This window comes from Sminthopsis crassicaudata, chromosome 4, assembly GCF_048593235.1.
Source record: "Sminthopsis crassicaudata isolate SCR6 chromosome 4, ASM4859323v1, whole genome shotgun sequence".
Taxonomy (NCBI): Eukaryota; Metazoa; Chordata; class Mammalia; order Dasyuromorphia; family Dasyuridae; genus Sminthopsis; species Sminthopsis crassicaudata.
Window position 1 is genome coordinate 452,983,754 of NC_133620.1, and position 21,120 is coordinate 453,004,873.

Consider the following 21,120-nt stretch of genomic DNA (forward strand, 5'->3'; position numbering starts at 1 on the left):
CTCTAAGAAGAGGATTTAAAATAAATCTTCCTTTTATTAGCATCCCTACTGTCGGGTGGCTTTGGGGTCATTTCTCAAAAGATGAAAATGAAACAAGACGGTTCCTGTAAATCAATCATTTTTTCTCACATCAGCTTCAGAGGGCTCAGCCAAAAATATCCACTGCTTGAGAATGCTTTCCTTGGCAATGAGATAGACTGGTCCTGTGGAAGGGAAGCTGGATTCAGGGACTAAGGGTCTGGGTTCAATTCCTCTCTCTGAATTACTACTTAGATAACCCTGAGCAAGTCATCAAGATGCTCTGTGGTCCTCAGTTATGTCTGTAAAACGAGGGAGGGGAGGTTGGATTAAGTAAAATCTCTTTTCCAGCTCTTAATGGTTGGACCTGAGAAGAAAGTGGAAAATGCTCATTTCTTCTGAAATGAATGATTGTTGATGGTAGAATCTCAAGATCCTGAGATGAGTAAAGGATGACCAGGGGTTATTCGGTCACTTCCTCTGCCTCCAAGGAATACAAGGAAGTGAAAGAATAATGACGGAGTTATAATAGCCAGAGAATTCTAGTTCAAATGCTGACTCTGACACTTGCCAGCTGGGCGACCTTAGGAAGTCATTATGGCTTGTGGGCCCCACTTTCCACATCTCAGTAATTATAATATTCTCTTTAAAATGCAATGTTCTGAGGTTTTCCAGGGGTCTCTGGGAGTAGCCTTCATTTCAATTCAGTAATCACCACACATGTAGCCAGGGATTAAAGTCCAAATCCTTTATTATCTCTTTCAAATTCTTGTCTCCCTCACTTGGTGCTCGGCTAGTTTTCTGGGGCTTTCTGGAGTCTTGGTTTCAGTGGAGAAGCGAAGGAGAACAGCCCTGGTACCACTTCTTTGTCTTCCCTAGTTGTGATTCTGACTGAATTTGTCTGAACTTATGTCCTCTCTTATTAAAGGTGTGAATCTTGTGGAACTATAGTAAGTACTAAGTACTAGAGAATTGTTAAGCACCGTGCTAAACAATCATTGTCTCTATCAATTCCACTGACTTAGCACCTTGTAAGAATCCTTTGTTTCAAGTTCAGAGTTCTGGCCCATAACAGTAATGAGGGGATATGACTAGATGATCTTCCTGCTCTGATCTATGACAAATTTATATTACATTTTATGAAACTGAGGCTCCTAATGTTGTAAAAAAATAAAAAATAAAATTACCTATGCATATGTACTGTCAAAGAAAATGTTATAATTATAAAAATTAATTTAAAAAAAGTATAAAAAAAAGAAACTGAGGCTCCACAAGGTTAAATTCTTTGCTTAAAGTTACACAGTCATATCAACACATTGCCTCCCTAGTAGCCCAGTTAAAAGAGGGAGTATGGAAGCCTGGGGTGTGGGAGCCTCCTCCAGGGCAACATTAACTCGACTGTAAATTAGTACAGAGAAATACTCTTGTAGCCCTCCAATTTCTTGTTTTTGGGGGGATCTTCTCAGAAGCATCCTACATTCAAATTCTGATTCTGTCCTCTTACCACTCAAGTGATGTTCGGCAAGTCCCTCAACTCTCTGTGCTTCAGTTTCCTTACTGCTCCAGGTTCAATTAGATGACTCTAAATAGGGATTCCTATGTTATTGTTCTGTAAGAAATGACCAGCAGGATGATTTCAGAGAGGTCTGGAGAGATTCACATGAACTGATGCTGAGTGAAATGAGCAGGACCAGGAGATCATTGTACACGGCAACAAGAAGTCTATACGATGATCAATTCTGATGGACATGGCTCTCTTCAACAATGAGATGAACCAAATCAGTTCCAATTGTTCAATAATGAAGAGAACCAGCTACACCCAGTGAAAGAACTATGGGAAATGAGTGTGAACCACAACAGAGAATTTCCACTCTTCCTGTTTTTGTCCGCTTGCATTTTTGTTTTCCTTCTCAGGTTATTTTTACCTAATTTCCAAGTCCGATTTTTCTTGTGCACAAAATAACTATGGACATGTATACATATTTTGTGTTTAACATATACTTTAACATATTTAACATGTATTGGTCTATCTGCCATCTAGGGGAGGGGGTGGGGGGAAGGAGGAGAAAACTTGGAACAAAAGGTTTTGGAAGGGTCAATGCTGAAAAATTATCCATGTATATGTCTTGTAAATAAAAAGCTATAATAAAAAATAATAAATATGGATTCCTAGTGGAGATTGTGGCTTTAAATCAATCTATTCTTCTCTTTCCCTTGATAGGAGATCTTTCCTTGTGTCAAGGACTTAACAAGTGAAATGTTTACGGACTTCTTGAAGCACTTCTGCCAGAGTGCAGACGACCTCTCGGAAATAGTGAAACGTGACATGTCAAGGCAAAGGTTTTTACAACTCTTCTTGGCCTGTGACAAAGCAAAGGTAAGCTACCTGAGAACACTTGTCCAGGGTCCAAGACCAGTTCTTTCCAATCTTATGGGGGTGGAGCCCAGGATCACAGACTGGGAACTAGAAGAGACCTTAGAGATCCTTGCAGTCTGAGCTCCTGGCTTTACAGATGATGGAACATAGCCCTGGAGAGATAAAATGGTTTGCCGGCACAGCTGGTAAGTATCCATGAACCGGAGTTCTCTTGCCTCACCTCCAGCACCTGCCTCTCTTGGATTATGAATTAATGGTTTTCTTTCATTTCTGTGCTGGCAAAACCCTTTTCATAAGGGAAATGCATCCCAGGGAATGTGCAAAAGGAAGTGAAGTGAGTGTTCATCCATTGGAGAATGGCTGGGCAAATTGTGGTACTGGGAGTGTAAGAGAGGGTGATTGTGACATAATGGATGGTGAGGGTGGGAATTTGGGGAAATGTGGGCCGCTGTATATGAATAGAGTCAGAAGGACATATGCTGAAGTGGAAGGAACTGTATTCAACAACAATGATGCGAATGAAAGGAAGTTAAACCCGGAGTAACTCGATTCATTAATCTTTGTCTCAAAGAAAGATGAGACAAACCTCTGTCCTTTTGGCCAACAGGTGAAGGACTTCCAGAGCAGAATGTTGAATATCTTATCAGATGTGGTCCCTTTATAAGTAGTTTTTGTCTGTTTTTCTTTGTTGTTACTACAAATTCAATTCTAGGGGAGGGCAAATCACTGATAGAAGAATCAAATGAAACACATCCAAAAAAGTGGGGGGGAAATCATTGAGGGTAGAAGGCATGCCTTCAGAGAGAGAGCAAGGAGATGATAAATGTGTTTTTATCAGGTTTGTAGCTTGTGGTTTGGGAGGGCAGCAGTGCACCTTTGAATACCAGATGGCCTTGGAATAGTTCCGCTGCAAACATGATGGAATTAGCTTCTTATTATATGGACACAGTTGCATCCTGAGAGAGAAATAGCAGACAGATCCAGGTCCCCACCTCCTGGTGTCCAGGAAGAGATATCCTGCGGGAGTCACCAATCTGTTCTGCGTGGTCCTCATTTGCACCATGCTAGAAGCTCTAGCTCTCCATTGCCAAGGAGTTCTGGGGCCTCATTTGGTGGCTTGCTCAGGCACTCTCCAAGGACAAAAAGAGATGGGCCAAGAATGCACTAAAAGCTGGAATGAGCCCTTCCAGGCAATAGAACTGTCCCCTAAGGCTTCAGGGCATTCTTCAATTGCAAAAGACCAGGGAAAAAGTAATTTCCAGGTTCCACCCCTTCCTTTCACTGCAAGTTGGAGGATTTTGGGTACTGTGATTTTTTTTTTCCCCCAGCTACACCAGATTTGTGATTTCCATCAGTTTGGATATAAAAGCCTCTGGCCTTCCTTTTCCAACCCACATGCTCATACCAGCAGACCGGGTTCCCAGAGAAAGACTGGCTACAACTCTCCCACAGATGGACGAGGTGGGAGGGATATCCCTAAGAGGTTGGGGTGATCCTTCTCTTATGCTATTGTCTTGAAACTCTTCCCGCTCCCCATTCTGGTGTGTTCCCTCCCACATCAGGAGCTCCCCCAGTTCCATTTAATCAAGCAACATTAATTAGTTTTTATAAAGAGCTATTTACTGCAAGGACATGGCAAGAACAGAAATGACAAACATCCCCCCTACACACATATATTCTCCCCCTCTACCACAAGCTCTAGGGAGAGAGGCCTCACACTCTGCGGAGTTTCTTCACAACATTTCCCAGTGGGGCCCAGCTGATAGAAGAATAGGTGTTACTTCTGCTGCTCCTGGCCTGCTGCAGACTTATTTCTTTCCAATATGTCTTCCCAGAATTCTCAGTGTGACCTCCAGCTTTATTCTGACCTTTTCAAGCACATTATGTCCACCTCTGAAGCAAAAGGCCCCATGGCCTTGGTGGAGAAATAAAGACGAGGGACCCCACTGAGGACTTCCTAGCCTCCTCACCTGAACACAGCCCCTGAAGAGAGACCAGCTTACTTTGGCCAGTCAGTGATGGCAGTTTGTCTCTTCATTACATAGTCAGTAGACCAGGACCAGTTACAAAAGGTTTACACATGCTCCAAACTGGGGAGCCAGGTACTTCTATCACACATTGTCATACCTTTCCAGAAATAGGCTCCCAGCTTCTTCCAGGGATTGCATCATCCCTGGGGATGATGGGGAATGCCTTGGATGATGCAATCTCACTTATCCTTCCCCCATTTACATAGGGAACTCCCAGTAAAGAAACTTCTGGCTCTGCTATCTGCCGTCTTTGTGATCTTAGATAAGTCTTAGGTTTGTCTTTCAATCATAGAGAAACCTAATTCAACTCTCATAGACACTTTTCAGGACTTTTCTTATCTGTAACCAATCATCCTCACTATAAGCCATTGAGGCAGCAAGGGGGAGATAAAATTATTTCCAATTTAGAAATGACTAATATTCATAGGTTGATATAATGGAAAGAGCCTTGTCTCTAGAGTCAGGTCCTGGATTCAAATCCGACCTCTGATGCTATTTGTGAGATCTTGAATAAGAATCCTTGTATTCGTTTGTCTCAGTTTTCTTAGTAAAATGGACTAGATGATGTAACTGTGGGCAGCCCACTTACCCTATTCCCTCAGTTTCAGCAGCTGTGAAATGAAAGAGTTTGACTAGATGATCTTTGGTGGGGGAGGGGGATAAAGGAAAAATAAACACAGCCCTTGCCCCAAGGAGTTTAAATTCCAATGGGGGAGATGGCATATAGGAATCCAAATAATATTAGATTAAATGTGGTATAGAGGGCAGGTAATCTTCAAGAGACCGGGGTGTGTGTGTGTATGAAAGAGACAAGAGAGATAGAGATACACAGAGACAAACAGAGAGACAAGAGAGAGATACACAGAGACAAACAGAGAGACAAGAGAGTGATACACAGAGACAGAGAGACAAGAGAGATAGAGACACACAGAGACAGAGAGACAAGAGAGATAGAGATACACAGAGACAAAAAGAGAGACAGATTCACATATACACAGAGAGACAGAGAAACACAGAGAGAGATAAAGAGAAGAGAGACAGATACATACACATGGGACAGAGACAGAGAGAGGACAAAGAGAGGCAGAGACAGAGACACATACACATGGGACAGAGACCGAGGCAAAGAAACAGAGAGACAGAGAAAGAGATACACGCACAAAAACAGAGACAGAGAGACACAGAGAGACACATAGAGACAAAGACAGACATAGATTCATATATACTCAAAGAGACAGAGAAACACAGAGAAAAAGACAAAGAGAGGCAGAGACAGAGACACATGGGACAGAGACAGAGAGAGGAAGAGACAGAGACACACACCCAAAGACAGAGACAGGGACAAAGAGACAGAGACCGAGAGACACACAGAGACAGAGAGCTGCATACTGATTGGCTCCTCAGGCCCTTGGCCTGAACTTGCACCCCCCCCAGCTACAGTCTTGGGGAGCACAGGGAGGCCAGGATAATCCTCCCAGGTGGCAGCAGCCAGCATGATCCTACCCGTGGTTTTGCCCAGCGGAACTGAGCCATTCACATATCACTGAGGACAGACTAAGCAGCCTGGGCCTGCACTGCCCTCACTCTCTGTCCTTAGCCTGGTGCGAAGCGGACTGCAGGCAGCTCCCAGACAGCGAGGCCGAGCCTTATTGCCATTCAAAACATCATCTAGACATTGGATGCAATATTGTCACGGGCCTTCCGGTCTTAACGGTTCTACAATTGGTACAGGTCGAGATTTCTCTCTCCTTGGAAAATTCCTTCCATACAGGGACCATGTCCAGTCATCCTGATCTCCATCTGCCAATGGACTCTGATGGTTCTGGAGGAGAGAATGAGGCAAGGGTCTTTCTCTTCCTCACTTAAATCCAATTCACTTGCAAGTCATGGCCTCCCCTCCCTGGTGTCACGGCCCTCCTCGAGAACAAAGGGCAAACAACAACCTAAGTTTTATTTATACAAGAAAATTTTAACCTAAAATAATTGAAATTATTCTTTTTATACTTCAACAATGCTCTCACCTTATAATATAATCTATTTCCTTTATATCTTTTCCCCTGGTTTCTTTGAAGTCCCTGATGTTTTGTTCTTCCAAATGAACTTTGTTATTTTTTTCCAATTCAGTAAAATAATTTTTAGTAAATTAATTGGGATGGCATTAAATAATAAGTTAGGTAAAATTATCATTTCATATGACTTATAAATAAATACAAACAACAAATATAGTTTCTGTTATTTAATTCTGAGTTTATTTGTATAAAAAGTGTTTTATGTTTCTGCTCATATAGTTCTTGTGTCTGTTTTTGCAGGTATATACTTAGGCATTTTATACTGGTTAGGTATTTTAAATGGTCTAAAACAATAATGAATAATATTGCTGATACAGTATATATTTTTCCATTTTGATTAAATATGTTTTAACTTTAATTTTGTCTGAGATCGTGATTACTCTCCCTGATTTTTTTTTAACGTAGTAAATTCTACTTCTGCCCTTTATTTTCTTTTTATATATTTCTCATTTTCATGTTTCCTGAAAGCAACCTGTTGTTGAATTCAAGTTTTTAATCTGCTATATGTTTCTATTTTATGGCTAAATTCATCTCATTCACATTTTAAGCTACAATTACTTATTAAGGTATCTGATAAGCTTATGAGCAAAAAGGCATTTATAATAGCTGGCATTTATGAAGCCCCTTAAGGTTTATATAGAACTTTATACATATTATCTCATTTTATCCTCACAACAACCCTTAGAACTTGGTGCTGTTATTATCCCCATTTTAGAGATGAGGAAAATGAGGCAACCAGCCAGCCATGGTCACATGGCTAGTAAGTGACTGAGGCAAGATTTCAATTCAGTTTTTCCTGTCTCCAGGTCTAGTGCTCTATTAGTGCATTGCCAGCTGCCTATTGATAACACAGGAATGGATCTATAACAGAATTTTGAAAGAACACTGAACTAACTTAAAATTCAGATTTCAGGGATGTCTAGGCAGGGGAAATGAATACCTTTGTGCAGGAGACACAGTGAGTTATCAATAAACATTTATTAGCACCTACTGTATGCCAGGCATTATACTAAGCCCTGAGACTACAAGGCCAAAGACAGTTCCTGCTCTCAAGGAGCTTACAGTTCAATGAGAAGATCTTTCAGATCACTGACTTTAATTATGATATTTGTGAAGCTGGTCTTATTTCCTTTATAATCTTGTTAACTCCATTAATTCCAGGGACTTACTAACAGCTAAGAAGACACACAGGGAGTATTGTAAGCTTCCTTGGCTTTCACTGACCATCTGTGAGAGCATGCTGGATGAATGAATAGTCTTCTTAAGGAATCTGTAAAAATTGGGAAAAGCATAGGAATTAATTCACTCAGAAATAGCAGGTTTTGAACTGTGGATGGGTGCTCAGCAACTATCTAGTCCAACCATCTCATTTTATAGGTGGAAAAATTGAGGCTTAGTAATGAAAATGAACTGACGCCATCTGCACAATGATCTTTAGGTCTTACAAATCCACTGTCTGCACACATTTTGCCTAGATGGGGTTCCTGGACCGGGAAAGGATACTGACCTTGCTGGAAAACTTCTATGACAAAAGCCCAAAGATAGTTAAGAAGCTATTCCGGAACCCAAGATATTGTAAGTAAAACAACAGATGGGATAACCTGTCAGGCCAAGATGGCATCTTCCTAACCATCGCCATCATTATTGTGACAGCTTCAGCTTGAAATCATGTTATTCCTACCTATACACTTTAATCTCCTTATTGCTTTGGTGGAAGCAAAATTATGATTAGGGCAGAACAACTGGGGCTTTCCCCTAGGGTACAGGAATTTAGAGAACATTAAAAAAACAACAACATAAAAAAAAAAAAACCACTTTTAGTCCTTCAGCAGTGGGGAAACAACTGAGTTAACACTTTATCTAGCAAGAAAAATGAGTTAAATAGGAAATTACTATTGTGCCTCAGCCTACTTCCGAACACAATCATCCAAAAATGTTAGTTCACAGGCAGCATTTTGTGCTATTTGTCCCACGTGTAAAAATGATTGCATAGTAACTATAACCTTAAAAATGCCTGATACCCGTTTCAACTAGAACCAAATTCCCAGTTACTTAACATTAAAAACCAGAGTTGGGTTTTTAACTGACAATAATAACCAGATCACCAAAAATATTAGCATTAGAAGGAGATCGATTAGAGTATCCTTTCCCTCCTTTCATAGGGTTATTAGCCAATAGTGCCACTAAAATGGTCATCTTGTCAGCCAAATGTCTTACTTTCTGTACTAGGGCCATTCATTGAATTTCGAGACATAGAACCAGCTGAGTTCTGGGGAGACTTGGATGATGAGAAGAGCCCTTTTGAGGCATTGGAAAAAATACCTTCAGGAGAGATAAACAAACATCTTCTGGCCTTTGAGAGGCTGTTGTCCCTGCATGACACAGAAGATGAAGAAGAAGAGCATAAAAAGATTAGGCGTTCCACAGATAAGGCCCATGGAGATGACTCAGAGCCACAAGAAACAGGAAGTTATGAAAAAGTTCATGGTAAGCTAAGTTCTTCAGGAAAGGAGGAGTTGCCTCCAGAATCTCAGAAAAGACTAAGTCAAGAACCAGAGGAGAAAAGAACATCAGTAGAGGAAGAAAGATCTAGAAAGTCAAGTTCACAGCCGAGAACCTCCTTACAAGAGAAGAGAGACTCTAAGGGACCAAGAAAGGAGAGTGAACCGATCCCAGAAGGGAATGGCTTAAGCACACTGCCACAGGATGGGGAAGAGCAAGATGCATCTGCAGTGGAACAGGGACAAGACCCCATAGAGAAGAAAGCATCACTAGAAATAACAGAATCCGGTTCCCTCCTCCAAGGGGAAAGCAGCAAAGGGCAATTGGCAGATATTGCAGAGGAAGCTTCCAAAGTTTCCAAAACAGCCTCAGAAGAAAATCCCCCAGGTAAGAATGTCTCTGACTTATCACTGACTTATGTTTTGTTGACTCCAAATGATTTTCCTAATCCACAGCCATTGAACACCATTGATACACTTAACGCCATTCTAGACTTGCCAAACCATTCTGCTCCTCAGCATTGTCTCTTCAGGATCTTCCTGGGTCATCTTTGTGTGCTGGAATTCTACATATAAGGAGGAAATCTGACCACATTAAAAATAGAAGTAATTCTTAGCTGTGTGACCCTGGGCAAGTCACTTAACTCCAAATGCCTCAAAAAAAAAAAAAAAAAAAAAAAAAAAAGAATAGAAGTAATTCTTCATTTATTTGTTATAGGTTAGAACAGCCAACTAGCCAGAGGAGAATTCAGATCAGGAAATGGAGTAAAAACAGTTGAGCTATGAATGTGTAGAGTCTGATGCCAGGGAATTGAGTTTGTTTTTAATTCTTTTAATTCCATTTCCAAAAGAGAATTTGTACTTTCCTCCTATGTAGAAAATGTCTTGTGTTGTGACAAAATTTTAAATTGGGCTACTTCGAGGCCCTCAGAAAAGGCTCTGTGGCTCTCCACTAACACATCAATATGGAAGTGGTTTCGTTTTGTACTTTATTTTTTAACCTTTTTGGTGAGATAGAGATCACATCACGGTATGTTATGCCAAAAGGTAATGAACTCAATATGCAGAAGAGAGAGAGAGAGAGAGAGAGAGAGAGAGAGAGAGAGAGAGAGAGAGAGAGAGAGAGAGAGAGAGAGAGAGAGAGAGAGAGAGATTTTTGGACTTGGGCCACGGAGGAATTGACATTGCTAACTATGCAGATTGTGTTTTTTATTTTAAGAATTTTAGCAAGTAAATGCTTGGTAATTGAAAAAAAAATCTCAAAATTTGTACCATTTAGGTCTGAGGTCCCACAGCCCCACTAATCCTAAATATGGAACCTAGTTTAAAAAGCTGTAGCCATGGAGACCGGCAACTCAGTCATATCAGTCTCGTGTAGAAAAAGGCCTGGCAGACTTGGTGTCAGGAGAGGTTGACATTAGATTCCCCTGCCTTGGGTTTTCTAGTTATACAAACCTGGACAAGTCACTGAAACTTTGTGCCTCAGTTTACTTATCTGCAAAATGTAGATAGTAATATTTGAACAATCTTTCCCAAGACCCTCAAGCCAAATTCAACTTTTTGGCATGTGAACTCTTCAGTGTTCTCTCAGATTCTAGGTCACAGGGGAGATGTTGACCTGGGTTGGGAGAGGGATTTACCTTCATCCATAAAATGACAGGTCCAGTCCCTAATCCTATATCATAGAAAAGTGACCTGCTTCTACTACTACTATGTAACCCTCCACTGGCTGGATCTCAGTTTTCCTAGCCACAGAATAGAGTTAATAATGCTTAGCCTCTCTTTACCTCATAGGAATGAAGATAATAAAAGTAGTAACTGATCTTGGATTATCACTAATAATCACAGCTACTGAGTAGCCTCTGGGTGTTGTCATAGTAATGACAAATTTTAAGCTACCCAGGGAACTATGACTCTCTAAGGAGGTTTTCATCATCAGGATGTGGGTGATTTCCCTTAGTAGAAAACTGGAGAATAATTGCTGTTGAGAATTTCATCTTTCTGGGTAACCAATTAATTGGTGATTTCCTTTGACAATTTTCAGAAACTAGAGACAAAGTCTGTGAGCCCAGGAGCCAGCTAATAGAAGGAAAGCCATGGTCAGGTGACTCTACCTTTAATTCTCCCTTCCTTTGTCCCTTGACACACACACTTACATTGGGTGACAGAGATGTTGGGAAAGGAGTTACGGAATTGTCTTTATTCTGGTCTTCTGTGTTCTTCCAGGTGAACTCTTAACTTCTGATCTGGCCAAGAACTATATGAATTATGGAGAAAACAAAGAGGCTTATTTAGTCTCCGAAGATCCCAGGTTTGCAGGTACTTGATGACACTGAGTCCAGGATGATATGAATGGCAACTCAATGGACAAATGGGCTAGTAGACTAACTCTGATTACTGTGTGAACTCATTTTCAGGGGCTGACCAGCCCCTCTCCCCCCTCCTTCCTCCACAAGTAGTAAAAACAAAGCCCTGTGACCTTTTCTTCTCACCTGATTGCATATGGGTCTTGGTGGCATTCAAGATTACTAACACAAGATACCCACCTACTCCTCTCAAACATTAAGAGTGTGTCAGGGGGAGAAATCACATCATGGGCCAAATGCTTTAGGAACTTTTTGTGTGTATCTGTGTTTTGTAAGTTTAGGCTAGAAGCAACATGGCAGAGTGAAGAGAGAACCAGCCTTAAGAGTCAGGGAGAACTGAGTTTAAATCCAGCCTCAGACACTTACAGGCTGTGTGACCCTGAGCTAGTTGCTTAATCCTGATTGCCACAAAGGAAAAATAAATACTAAATTCTCTTGGGGATCAAAAAAAGTAAAAACCTGGTTCTGCCCTCAAGGAGTTCAAAGAAAAGATGCTAATCTATATTGGTAGAAGAAGTTTCCTCACATAGGAATGTTAATGAGAACACAGGAAAGGAAATAACAGATCAAACCACAAAACTCTATAAATGGATTACTATTAGTCTTAGTCCTATTCTTGATTAGCTGCCCACATGGCATCCAGTATTTGCCTCATGTTTTGGGGGATTTCTCTCCTGATTACCTAACTTCTGTTTCCTGCTAACCAGAGCTGCGTCCAATAATCCTCAGAATTCTGAACCAGGAAGAGTCAAATATAAGGAGCCCCTTTACCCAGAACTACCTCACTGTGACACAGTTTGTTCAGCTCATGGAGACATTTGTGGGGGAAGGTGTCTCCACTGGGATTATGAAGAAGTTCATCAACTTTATAAAGAAGAATTACGTGGAAACACAGGAAGAAAAAATCAACCAGCTGGAGAAGGTAAGTTGTGCTAAAAGCCCCGGCAGAGACCAAAGTTTTGAGGACAAACACTATCATCCCAGGTCTTGCTGGATTTTATTTCTTCTTTTTTTGTTATGGTTGATCTTTTTACCTTCTTCCTCTCCCCCAGAGTTTGTCACTTTATTTCCACATTTTTTCAACAAGCAGGTCCTCTGAGTCACTGCAAGTCCCTCTCACTCCAGAGTCCCTCTCAACTTGAAAACTGTAGTCCTAGGATGATTAAGGGGAACATTCATTTATATGTGTGTGAGGTTTTCATTCATTGAGATCCCCATGTTATAAGTAATAATAATGATGATAGCTAGAAAGTTTGCAAAAAACTCTATGTATATTAACTTCCTGAACCTTGTACCAATCTTATGAGGTAGGTTCTGTTATTATCCCCATTTTATAGAAGAGGAAACCAAGACTGAGAGAGAGAACTTGCCTAGGATCACCCAGCTAGCGGGTATCTGAGGCTGGATTCCTGACTCCAAATCTAACATTACACCCACAACACAACTAACAAAGTCACAAGTCTTTTTATTATTATTATTATTATTATTATTATTATTATTATTATTATAGCTTTTTATTTACAAGATATATGCATGGGTAATTTTTCAGCATTGACCCTTGCAAAACCTTCTGTTCCAACTTTTTCCCCTCCTTCCCCCATCCTCTCCCCCAGATGGCAGGTAGACCAATACACGTTAAATATGTTAAAGTATAAGTTAAATACAATGTATGTATACATGTTCGTATAGTTATTTTGCTGCACAAAAAGAATCGGACTTTGAAATAGTGTACAATTTGCCTGTGAAGGAAATAAAAAATGCAGGCAGACAAAAATATAGGGATTGGGAATTCTATGTAGTGGTTCATAGTCATCTCCCAGAGTTCTTTCACTGGGTGTAGCTGGTTCAGTTCATTACTGCTCTATTGGAACTGATTTGGTTCATCTCATTGCTGGAGAGGGCCTCGTCCATCAGAATTGATCATCATAGAGTATTGTTGTTGAAGTATACAACGATCTCCTGGTCCTACTCATTTCACTCAGCATCAGTTCCTGTAAGTCTCTCCAGGACACTCTGAAATCATCCTGCTGGTCATTTCTTACAGAACAATAATATTCCATAACATTCATATACCATGATTTATTCAGCCATTCTCCAATTGATGGGCATCCACTCAGTTTCCAGTTTCTGGCCATTACAAAGAGGGCTGCCACAAACATTCTTGCACTTGTGGGTCCCTTTCCCTTCTTTAAAATCTCTTTGGGATATAATCCCAGTAGTAACACTGCTGGGTCAAAGGGTATACACAGTTTGATAATTTTTTGAGCCTAGTTCCAAATCGTTCTCCAAAATGGCTGGATGTATTCACAATTCACCCACAATGTATCAGTGTCCTAGTTTTCCCACATTCCCTCTAACATTCATCGTTATTTGTTCCTGTCATTTTAGCCAATCTGAGAGGTGTGTAGTGGTATCTCAGAGTTGTCTTAATTTGCATTTCTCTGATTACTAATTACTTGGAACATCTTTTCATATGTCTACAGATGGTTTCAATTTCTTCGTCTGAGAATTGTCTGTTCATATCCTTTGACCACTTATCAATTGGAGAATGGCTTGATTTCTTATAAATTAGAGTCAATTCTCTATATTTTGGAACATTTGACTATAAAAATGCTTTCCCAGTTTATTGTTTCCTTTCTAATCTTGTCTGCAATAGTTTTGTTTGTACAAAAACTTTTCAATTTAATATAATCAAAATTTGTGATCAATAATGATCTTTAGTTCTTCTTTGGTCATAAATTCCTTCCTCTTCCACAAGTCTGAGAGGTAAACTATCCTATGTTCTTCTAATTTATTTATAATCTCATTCTCTATGCCTAGGTCATGAACCCATTTCGACCTTACTTTGGCATATGATGTTAAGTGTGGGTCAATGCCTACTTTCTGCCATACTAATTTCCAATTTTTCCAGCAATTTTTGTCAAACAATGAGTTCTTATCCCAAAAGCTGGGGGTCTTTGGGTTTGTCAAACACTAGATTATTAAAGTTATTGACTATTTTGTCCAAAGTCACAAGTCCTGACCCCTTCCCCCACCCAAAAGCCTCTCATCACATGACAGTGACATGGTCACTCATCCCACTGTATCTCAGCCCGTCCACTCACCCCCAAAGGTTGCTGCTGGCCAGAAAATGTCAGAGTTGTTCCTGTGGTACTCTTTGTCTGTTTGGCCCGAGAGAATGCCCTTGTGGCAGTTGCATGGCATTGTGGGAAGTGTGCTAGAACCAGAGTCAGGAAGACCTTTGCCAGCTGGGACACCCACGGAGAGACACACCAGGTTACTTAATGGAAGTACTTCCACTCATCTCTAATTAAATGTAAAATGATGACATCTAGGCCCAAGTATTTGAGAAAATGGTTGCTCCTTACCAGCCAAAGTTGTGAGAGAAGGCCCCAAACTCAAAGGTTTACTGAGCTCAGGGCTCCAAATCATCTATAAGCCCGGAACTTTTGTGAGTTTAAGTATTTCCATCAAGCGACTTGTATCATCAGATTCTTTATTATATAGGGAATATGGTCCTCTTCCCACACTTTGTTGTTGTGCGATCATTTTTCAGTTATGTCTAACTCTCTATGACCCCATTTGGATTTTCTTGGCAGAGGTATTGGAGTGGTTTGTCATTTCCTTCTCCAGCTCCTTTTACAGATGAGGAAACTGAGGCAAATCGCCCAAAGTCACACACTTAGTAAGTGTCTGAGGCTGGATTTGAATTCTGTTTTCCTAACTTCAGGTCCTGTCCATGGCTCTGTCCACACCTTGATCCACGGCTATCTGGGTTCTAATCCAATAGAAAGATTTATGTATGCTGCTTTCCCCTTTGAGTGTAAATTCCTTAAAGACAGGGACTGTTTCTGCCTCCTTTGTGTCCTCGGGCTATTAGTACAAGGCTCCACACATAATAAGCCCTCGATAAAGGCTTGTGGTTTGTTTGATTGATTGCTACAGTCCCTGATTTTCATCTTGTGGGAGCAACAGTGAATGGCAATCATTTTCCTACTCAGAGATTTAAGTTCATTTTCTCTTTCTCTCTCTGTGTCTTTCTGTCTCTGTCTCTCTGTGTCTTTCTCTGTCTTTTCTCTCTCTGTGTCTCTGTGTCTATCTCTGTCTCTCTGTCTCTGTCTCTCTCTGTTTCTATCTCTGTTTCTGTCTCTCTGTATCTCTCTCTTTGTGTCTGTCTCTGTCTTTTCTTTCTCTGTGTCTCTGTCTCTATCTCTGTCTCTCTGTCTCTGTCTGTCTGTCTGTCTCTCTCTGTGTGTCTCTGTCTCTCTCTCTGTCTCTCTCTCTGTCTCTCTCTCTCTCTCTCTCTCTCTCTCTCTCCTCTCTCTCTCTCTCTCTCTCTCTCTCTCTCTCTCTCTCTCTCTCTCTCTTTCTCTCTCTCTGTCTGTCTGTTTGTCTCTCTCTCTCTCTCTGTCTCTCTCTCTCTGTCTCTGTCTCTCTCTGTCTCTCCCTCTCCTCTCTCTCTGTCTCTGTCTCTCTGTCTCTCTGTCTCTCTCTGTTTCTCTCTCTCTCTCTCTCTGTCTCTGTCTCTCTCTCTGTCTCTGTCTCTCTGTCTCTCTTCTCTCTCTCTCTCTGTCTCTCTCTGTCTCTGTCTCTCTCTCTCTCTCTGTCTCTCTGTCTCTCTCTCTCTCTCTGTCTCTCTCTGTCTCTCTCTGTCTCTCTCTGTCTCTCTCTCTCTCTCTCTCTCTCTCTCTCTCTCTCTCTCTCTCTGTCTCTGTCTCTGTCTCTCTCTCTGTCTCTGTCTCTGTCTCTGTCTCTGTCTCTCTCTCTCTCTCTCTCTCTCTCTCTCTCTCTCTCTCTCTGTCTCTGTCTCTGTCTCTGTCTCTGTCTCTCTCTCTGTCTCTGTCTCTCTCTCTCTGTTTCTCTCTCTCTCTCTCCTTTCATCCATCAGTCCCTCACTTTAGCCCCCTCCTATCTGACTACCCCCCTCTGGGGGTCCCTCATGCACCCTCATGGGTGTCCCGGGGTTCTGGGCTGGAGCCCTGTCTCCTTTCGCCCCCTTGGCGGTCTCACGGGCTCCCGTGGGTTCCTTTGTCCTTCCGTGCCGATGAGCTCCGAGCCTCCAGTCCGAGTCTCCCGAGAATTCCCACAGGCGGGATGCCCCCCGGGCAGCTCAGACTCAGCGCTGCCCGCGCTCCCCGCTCCCGGACCAGGGCCCCGCTGTCCCCCCGCAGTTCCCGTCCCCCAGGCTCAGACCCGTCCTCAGCCGTCCTCCCCAGCCGGGAGCCGGACTCCCCACATCCTTTCTCCGTCTCCCACCGCCCCCTTCTCTCCTTTGCTCAGGCCCTGTCTTTCCTGGATAACTGCAGGAGCCTCCCATCCCCCATCGGATCCCCCTCCACGCAGCTCCCCAAAGGTTTTCCTGCTCGGTCTGACCACGGCACCCCCTCCCCCTCCCCCAGTCCCAGGGGCTCCCGGTGGCCTCCGGCGTCCCGCGGAGCATCTGCACTTCGTGTTCTGGCAGAAGCCGGTTTCCTCCCGCCCTTTACACCCGACTCTCCCCTCCCCCCCACCTCCGGCCTGCCCCTCAGACACAACATTCCCCCCTCCCTCCTTGTCTCCGGTCGACCCCCCCCCCCCCCCCCGCGCGCCCTTCCCCCCCCCTCCCGTTGCGCCCAGTTCTGGCCCTTCCGAGATCCAGTGAAACCGGGCTTCTCGGAGGCCCCTCCTTACTACCTGCCTTGTACTCCCGCCAGGGGGCGCCATCGCGCGGAAAGACTCACCTCCATGAGCCGGGTCCCACCTCGCACTTGCACTGAGTGACCCTGGGCAAGTCACTTCCCCCGTTGGCCTGTGCTTCCTCTTCTATAAACCGGGGACGGAAAAGAATACGGCTGCACGATCCTTTGTTGTGTTTGAAGCAATAGCAAGGGCGCCGGGGAGATCCGCAGCTGCGCAATCGTGGTTTTATTGTATGCGTTTGGGGAATCTTTGTTTTGTTCCATAAATTAAAAATACAATAAAATGTTAAATTAAAAAAACAAACTAGAGAAGGCCCTTATAAATCCCTCTAGTTTCTTTGCCAAGAAAGCCCCAACGGGGTCACGAAACATTGGAAATGACTGAAGAATGATGTAGTGACTTACGAGCGGTTTCCCATCAGGAGGTGAGCTCCCTGAGGCCCAGGGCCGCTGCCCCCCCCCCCTCCGGTGTCCTCCGCGCGGCGCTCGTCCGGCTGCATCCAGCTCTCCGGGAGCCCTCGGACAGCACTGACCAGGGCTTTTCTTGGCAAAGGTGCCGGAGTGACGGCGTTCCCTTTCGCGGTGCAGGGACCTGGCCCACAGCTGGCGTCCGAGGCCCGAGCTGAGCCAGGCCTCCCCGCCCAAAGGTCCCAGGCTGTGCCCGCGGAACCCTCCTGCTCTGCCTGCAACCCAGCAAGCGCTTAACGCATCTCTTCTGCCTGGTGTCATTTATTAAGTGCCTACTATGTGCTGGAAGCACACGGTCCCTGGGGACAAAAACCTCTCCTCAGGGAGCTTACGTTCTATTGGGGGAGAAAACGCATGCTTAGTACATACGTACATAAATATGTAAATGTCAAATGTAGCGATAGAGAATGGACCCATAATTCCCAGGGAAATCCTGGGAGAAAATAACACACTCAGTAAGAATGTGTTGGCCATTTCTAATCTTAGAGAGGAAGTTGGAGGTGGAGCGCTGAGACTAAGTGAGTTCCTTGGGTTCCCCACTAGAACATATCACAGGAAGGACTTGAACTTGGGTTTTCCTGGCACCAAACCCAGCTTTCTATAGACCAAATATGGCATAAAAATATATCTATAATATATATATTATATATGACATAATGATATATACATTATTATACATTATACAATATTAACTTATGGATTTATTTTATATAGATAATATATATTTTTCTATTGAATTATATAATTTATATGTTAATATATGTGTATATGTTTATATATAATTTATATGTAAATTATAATTTTTTATTTTAAATATAAAATGAAAATAACTAATAGTATTATATATAATGTTTTTTATTTTATAATTATAAAATTTTTTTGACAGTGTATATGCATGAGTAATTTTTTATAACATTATCCCTTGTATTTATATAATGTAATATACAACATAATAACATAAAGATTAATTTATTTTATATCAATTACATAAAATATATTGTATAATTAGTATGAATTATTATGCTATGATATTTAATTGCACAATACACAATATCATATAAAATGCATAATGTATAAATTATATAATTTATTTTATTACATAATTTAATTAAATATATTTAAAATAAATATAAAGATATCTCTTGGTGTCATGCTCCAGCCTGAGGTGAAGTCATCTGTGTAAAAGACAAGTGAGTTACAGGGAGTTAAGCCTTTCCATCTTTTGCAATCCTCCTTGCTTCCTAGATTCAGCAAGAGATCTTGGAAATGCGAAGGAAGATACTCCTGGAAGCTCTTTTTCAGAAATGGGATAATGAAGGCTCTGGCTTTTTGGACCTACGCGAGGTTGATAAACTTCTATTTACTTACAAGGAAGGCATGGAGACGGTATCCATGAAAAAAGGTAAGGAACAAGGTTTTTCATATGGGGATCTAAAATACTAATGGATCTAGACAACAACCAGTTGCACTGGACTTTTCCTGGTCACAGTAATGGGTCCCCTACACAGGAAAAACACCGGTGGTTGTGGGTGAGATGGATCATAGAAAAATACAATTCAGTGTAAGCTTGAGTTGATGATTAGGCTAAATCCAAGTGTCTGCCTAAATAATCTGATTCAATAATCAGATTAATTATTTCTCAAAGAAATTCAGTCCCCTTTTTCTTGGCTTATAAAAGTATATAAGATCTCAGAGGTTGTCGTATCATAGATCTAGAATTGGAAAGACTTTAGAGTCCAATCTTCTTTTTTCACGGTTGAGGTAACTGGGGCAAATAAATTAAGTGACTTGCCCAAGGTCACACAACTAGCCAATGCTTGAGGCAGGATTTAGTACTGATAAATAAGAGTTTAATTTAATATCCAGTTTAATCCTTTAATTTAATAATCCTGGAAATCGATGCTATATTGTTATTGCCCTTTTATACTTTAAAAAACCAAGGAGTAATTTGTCCAAGATCACAAGCCAGTAGGTGTTGAAGGCAGGCTAGGAACCCAAAAGTCCCTTTCAGATACTCCCAACCTCTGAGACTTCAGACATCTCCAGTATTGGACAGCTCCCTATCTTCCTGGTGAGCTAGGACTTGGATTCAAATTTCAGTCTTGTTTCTTATGGACACCATGACATCGAACAAGTCACTCTCTTTGATGAGCCTTAAAAAGTGCTTGTCATAAAAAGTGGGGAGAGGGGAGTTAATCTAAATGACCTCCAAGGTCTCTGCAGCTTTAAGTCCCAAGGTCATTGTATTGAGCTGGAATTCTCTGCCCATTGCTACCATTTGAGCTCATCAGGGCCAAGCAAAGCCAATCTAAATTGGCTTCCAAGTGACAGCTCTTTTTGAACAAGCAGACCTGTGATTTCCTGGGGGATTGAACCCTCCAAATCAGCACCTTCCCTGCAATGTAGAGTCTAAGAGAATTACAAGGGATGAAGGGTCTTACCCAAAGACACATATGGTGTCCGAGGCAGGATTTGAATTCCAGGCCGTCCTGACTCCAAAACCTACTCTCTCCTCATGATACCAACCTGCCTCTTTTTCGTTTTCTATAAAAGGTAAGCCTAATCTAGCCTCATATGACTGAAAAGATCCACGTCTTCTAACCAGCCACACAGTTGTTCTTCTCCAGTGTGGGATGAGGGGACCCAGAGGAGCTCAGGGACATTTTCTTTGTGATGCTGCTGACAGTGTTGTAAACAGATTGAACTGATTGTGTGTGAAAGCTACCTTCACTATTCTCCGAGGGCTGCCATGATTCTGGGCATCAGACAGAATCAGGGCATTATTTATGGCAGGGAAGTAGACCGGGAAAATGGCCAGCCTTGGATGGAGGAGAGCCCCTCTCTGGGCGCTGAAGGGACCGTGGCCATGTGCCCTTTTGTTCTTGCTACATCTGAGTAGTCAAAGAAGCTGCTTCTTCTCATTTCAGTCTGTAGAAGGGCTCCCAGGGCATATGGCAGCACAGACTCTTCAGGTCGGCCACTGTTTAGCCCATTTCTGAGCTCAGGATTTCTCTTTCTGGTATGCCAGGCTTCAGAGGTGGCTGCCTGTAGCCGCTTATTCTGGGCTCAGGAGAGCTGGAAGGATGCTTGTGGCTTGCTTAGACAATGGGGTATTTCCTGGAGAGTATAAGGATGCAACACCTGAAAGAAAAATGCACAGAATTTGTGTTTCTTTGATGCTGGAGCCTCTAGAAGTAGATAGAGACAAGGGACAAGCTTTAGGGGATGAATTCTATGTCCTGGCAGAGCTGTCCATTGTAGTCAAGCAGTGGGTGTGATGGGCACATGAGGAAGACGGGGATGATTGCAACGGTAAATGCCATCAAGTTGAGATTCAGTTGACCTCTAGATGGCTTCTTCGTATGTGTTCCCTCCTCCAGCCCTTGTCCCTGGCCTTTTTTTTCATTGTTGTTGTTAAACTTTTGAGTGTGTGTCTTAAAAAATCACAATGCTTTCCTGATATATGTTCCATGTGACTATCTTCCAACTCTTCAGAGATCTGAAGGTAGGAAAGACCTTAGGAAATCATTGATCCATTTCCCTTATTTTTATCAATGAGGAAACTAACAGTACTAGAGCTGGAAGGGGCCTTGAACTAGCCCATTATTTTTAT

At 42.2% G+C, this 21,120-nt stretch overlaps 1 protein-coding gene across 4 annotated transcripts in view; it reads left to right on the forward strand.

The window, feature by feature from the left end:
- The window catches only part of EFCAB5 (EF-hand calcium binding domain 5), a 132,083-nt gene that overhangs the window by 75,948 nt on the left and 35,015 nt on the right, over positions 1 to 21,120 (forward strand). For all 4 annotated transcript variants that reach the window (XM_074263775.1, XM_074263774.1, XM_074263776.1 and 1 more), the window contains 7 exons: positions 2,240 to 2,395; positions 7,970 to 8,069; positions 8,724 to 9,383; positions 11,040 to 11,099; positions 11,222 to 11,314; positions 12,069 to 12,283; positions 18,753 to 18,909. In XM_074263775.1, coding sequence (XP_074119876.1) covers positions 2,240 to 2,395; positions 7,970 to 8,069; positions 8,724 to 9,383; positions 11,040 to 11,099; positions 11,222 to 11,314; positions 12,069 to 12,283; positions 18,753 to 18,909 — 1,441 coding nt within the window. The remainder of the gene's footprint in view (positions 1 to 2,239; positions 2,396 to 7,969; positions 8,070 to 8,723; positions 9,384 to 11,039; positions 11,100 to 11,221; positions 11,315 to 12,068; positions 12,284 to 18,752; positions 18,910 to 21,120) is intronic.